The sequence below is a fragment of the Cystoisospora suis genome (assembly GCF_002600585.1).
Source record: "Cystoisospora suis strain Wien I chromosome Unknown contig_3926, whole genome shotgun sequence".
Taxonomy (NCBI): Eukaryota; Apicomplexa; class Conoidasida; order Eucoccidiorida; family Sarcocystidae; genus Cystoisospora; species Cystoisospora suis.
The window spans coordinates 1-4,030 of NW_027156721.1; the positions used below are offsets into that span (position 1 = coordinate 1).

General features: G+C 38.9%; 1 protein-coding gene across 1 annotated transcript; it reads left to right on the plus strand.

Moving 5' to 3' along the window:
• Window positions 1-459: 459 nt before the first annotated feature.
• Window positions 460-3,998, plus strand: CSUI_007420 (family 2 protein; the record flags this gene model as incomplete). Its single annotated transcript, XM_068067565.1, has 5 exons — window positions 460-679; window positions 1,527-1,606; window positions 2,334-2,454; window positions 2,719-2,780; window positions 3,836-3,998. Coding segments are annotated over exons 1-5 (615 nt in total), but the record flags the coding sequence as incomplete, so codon positions are not given.
• Between the last annotated feature and the right edge of the window lie 32 nt (window positions 3,999-4,030).

The following is a 4,030-nucleotide window of genomic DNA, read 5'->3' on the forward strand; positions in this document are numbered from 1 at the left end:
TAGTATTCAAGATCTACCCACGTAACCTCCACTTGATAGACAAACCTTTTCTCTCTCTTTCAATTCATTCTCTTTCCTTTTCTACTTCTCTCTTCTTTCTCTTCCCCCTCTTTCGCTCTCTTTTCATCCTCTGGACAGTCACCTCCTCGTCATCTTCTCTTCCCTTGTCACCTATATATAAATACAACTTGCTATGCTCTACCGTATTTACGCACTTACGTATATATATATACATATCTGTTAATACGTTTAGGGTTATCTACAGCTATGTAGATATAAAGGTGTATGCATGTATGTGTATCTGTGACTGAGATGGCTAATGCATTTGATATACGAACTCTTTTTAACCTTTTTCTTTCTATCGATTCACCCTCCCTTCACACCTCCTTCTCTTTCCTCCCCATGTGTCTATGCTCTACCATACCTATCCTCTCCATCTTCTATCTGTCTATAGATCCCCCCTAACTCTCTATCTCTCCTCTCTTTATATATGTATGTGTGTATATATATGTATGTATATGTACATGTATGTGCTGTAGATGCTTTGACAAAGGAAGGTGTCACAGCAGGGGACGTCATAACGATCGATAAGAGTACAGGAAAAGTCACGAAAATTGGTCGAGGTTTCTCACGTGCGAAAGACTACGACGCTGTAGGCCCTGCAACTCGATTTGTCCAGGTATGCATGCATGCATAAATGTATGTACACTGCAACTCCAAGAGACACTCTTCTTCTTCTTCGTCTACTCAACATTTCTTCTCTACTCTTCTACACACGCGCGCAGATTTCTCTTTCTCTGTTCTCTCTCTCCCTCTTTCTCTCTCTCTCTCTCTTTCCAAGTCTTCTTTCGAGAAACGCTTGACATGTCTCTTCGCTTCTCTCTCTCATACAGCGTAGATGCATGCAGTGCTCATTTCGCTAGGCTTGTCTAAATAGATAGTTCAAAGACAGACAGATAGATAAATACTTAAAGAGATATCACTATTAGATACGCGTACATGCCCTGCATGCATGCTTCTATATATATATATCTATCTATATGCATATATATGTAGTCGTGTATAGGACCATCATCGGTTGCGGTATTGTATGGAGAAAAGCTTTTCTTTTCTTTTTTTTTAAAAGAGAAAGAAAGAATTTGACTAAAAGAGTAAGAAGTTCTTCTTCGTGGAAGCTCAACAGTAGGGCTCAGATTCAACTCACCCTTCAATACACCTGTATACTAATGTGTTTATATATATATACATATATATGTATATATATATATGTAAGACGTGTATATATCTCACGCAGAAGTTTTGGCGAGTAAGCTTCTTTTGATGGAGGAAGGAACCTCTTGGGGCAGGTGTACATACACTCGAAACTCGCCTTTCTTGAATTTGATTTGTATTCTCTTCTCCTCCACTGACACCTTCCTTTTCCTTATTACAAGACAAGGCAAACCTGTTTCTCTTCTTCACTCTTTTCTTTTCTTTCTTCTTCTTTCCTTCCTCTTCGTCTTTCTTTCTTTTCCTTTTCTCTCTAGTGTCCTGAAGGGGAGCTTCAGAAGAGAAAGGAAGTTGTGCATTCCGTCACACTTCACGAGATCGACGTCATCAATAGCAGGTAACCCACACCTCCCTTATCAACAGGAATACGCATCTTCTCTTTTTCTCTCTCTTCTTCTTCCCTTATCCTTCTCTCTCTCTTCTCTTCGTTCCTCAATAAGAGTCTCTTCTTCACATTTGTCTATTTCTCTACCTGACCATAGCTATGCATGCAGGCATCTATCTATCTATCTATCTATTTCCCTAGCTAACTAGATCTATCCATCTATCCAACTATCTCTCCGTATCTGCATGTATTTTCCTATCTCTCTGTACCTCTACGAGTCCGATGCATGCAACTTTTCGGAGCCTCGAGCGAAAGAAAAAGAAGAAGAAGAACTTCTTCTTCTTTCGATGAGATAAGAAAGCATACAAGATAGATAGATAGATAGAAGGCGTGTCACGAGTTAGTCTCTCTGTATTGGGTTCCTACATACATGTCTATAGGAAGAAGGAAAGAAAGGAATCTTCTCTGTGCTTATGTGCTTGTGAATATCTGCAAGCAGTTTATCTAAACTCTATATATATACATATGTATCTATACAAATATATATATATATAGATAGATGTATATGTATGTTTGTGTATAGACACACCGATCAGGAGAGAGAGTAAAGAATGAAAGAAAGAGAAGTACCCGCAGTCTCTTCTTCTTCTTCATGTTTCTTTTCTTTCCTTCTTTCTTCTTCTTTTCTTCTTCTTTTCTCGCTGTCATCTCATTTCTTCTTTTCTTTTCTTTCTTGTAGAGCGCAGGGCTTTTTAGCTTTGTTTGCCGGAGATACGGGAGAAATTAAGAGTGAAGTGCGAGAGCAAATCGACCAGAAAGTGGCAGACTGGAAAGCCGAAGGAAAAGCAGAAGTCGTCCCGGTAAAAATGAAGAAGAAGAGAAAGAAGAGAAACAGCGTAGTCAAGAATAGAAGATAAATGAGATTAAACATCTTTTCAAAATGATAGCTAAATAGATAGCTAAATAGAGAAAGAAAGAAAGAAAAGAAGAAGAAGAAGAAAGATATTTCATTCCTTTTATCTCTATTTGTGTTCTGTTTGTCTTAATAGCCGTAATCTATCTTTAATCTATCTTTAATCTATCTTTTTATCTCTGTCTCTCTGTCTCTGTCTCTGTGTGTGTAGGGGGTGTTGTTTATCGATGAAGTTCACATGCTAGACATCGAGTGCTTCTCCTTTCTCAATAGGTAAGCGGAAAAAGGGACAAGAAGGAAGAAAAGGATCTCCAAGGATCGAAGCGAGCAGCCCCATAAAATACTAGATGAAAAGATCTACACATACACATTCGAAGATCTGTCTCTCTTTCTTTCTGTGTTTCTCTATATCTCTGTCTGTACATTTCCTACTCTATGCATTGATCTATTTCAAAGATATAGATATAGATAGATATATAAATGAATAAGAATGGCGTATCTGTAGGGAGAGCTATAGAGGGTTTTTTGTGTCTATCCACATCTAACTCGACCTGCAGAGCCCTGTGTATACAAACAAGCAGAGAGAGAAAGAAAGAGAAAGAAAGAGAAAGAGAGGAGTTCATGACCAAAAGTTCTCTTTCTTGGATGTATTCATTTACATGTGGATGATTTACTTGCTTCTGTCCTTACGTGATGCGTTCACATGTGTATCTCTTTAATTCTTTTACTCCTTCTCTCTCTCCCTTAATTCTGAACCTTGAAACTCCTTAGGGTTCAAAATTCTCTCCTCACTCTTCTAGATAGACAGATAGAGATAGGATATCCACAGAGAGGTCTTAAGAGTACAAGCTTGGAATGAAGCAATAGTGCAAGGAGAGGCGAGGCCCGTCTTCTTCTCCTCCCATAACACAAGGAGCATATTTTCCTAGGCAGAGTCTCTTCACGACTCCAAGATAGATCCAGATATATGACACATATCGATCTAAAGAGATAGAGGTAGATATGTATATCTAATATATATATATGTATAGTAACGGGACTGTATCTCCTTACGGACCCGAGCATGTATCTATATAATATATATAGATTTATATCTATGTATCTCTCTGGTAAGGATAGAGCTGTGTATGTGTGGATGTGGTCTTCCTCATGGCTCGAACCGATAAGAAGGAAAGAAAGGGATGACTTTCTCATACCTGTCTACCGCCGTATTATTCCTGTCTCTTTATCTCCCTTCTCCGTCTCTCTTTCTTTCCCAAGTCCCTAATCTCTTCTTCCTCTCTCTTTCTTTTCTTTCTTTCTTTCTTTCTTTCTTTTTTGTCTTGTAGAGCTTTGGAGCACGAGACGTCTCCTATTGTCGTGATGGCGACGAATCGAGGGATCACGACAATTCGAGGAACGGACTATAAGTCTCCTCATGGCATTCCTCTAGATCTCCTCGATCGCACGCTTATCATTCCTACCCAACCTTATGCTGAAAATGATATGCTTAAAGTAAATAGACGGTCCACCAAGGGCGAAAG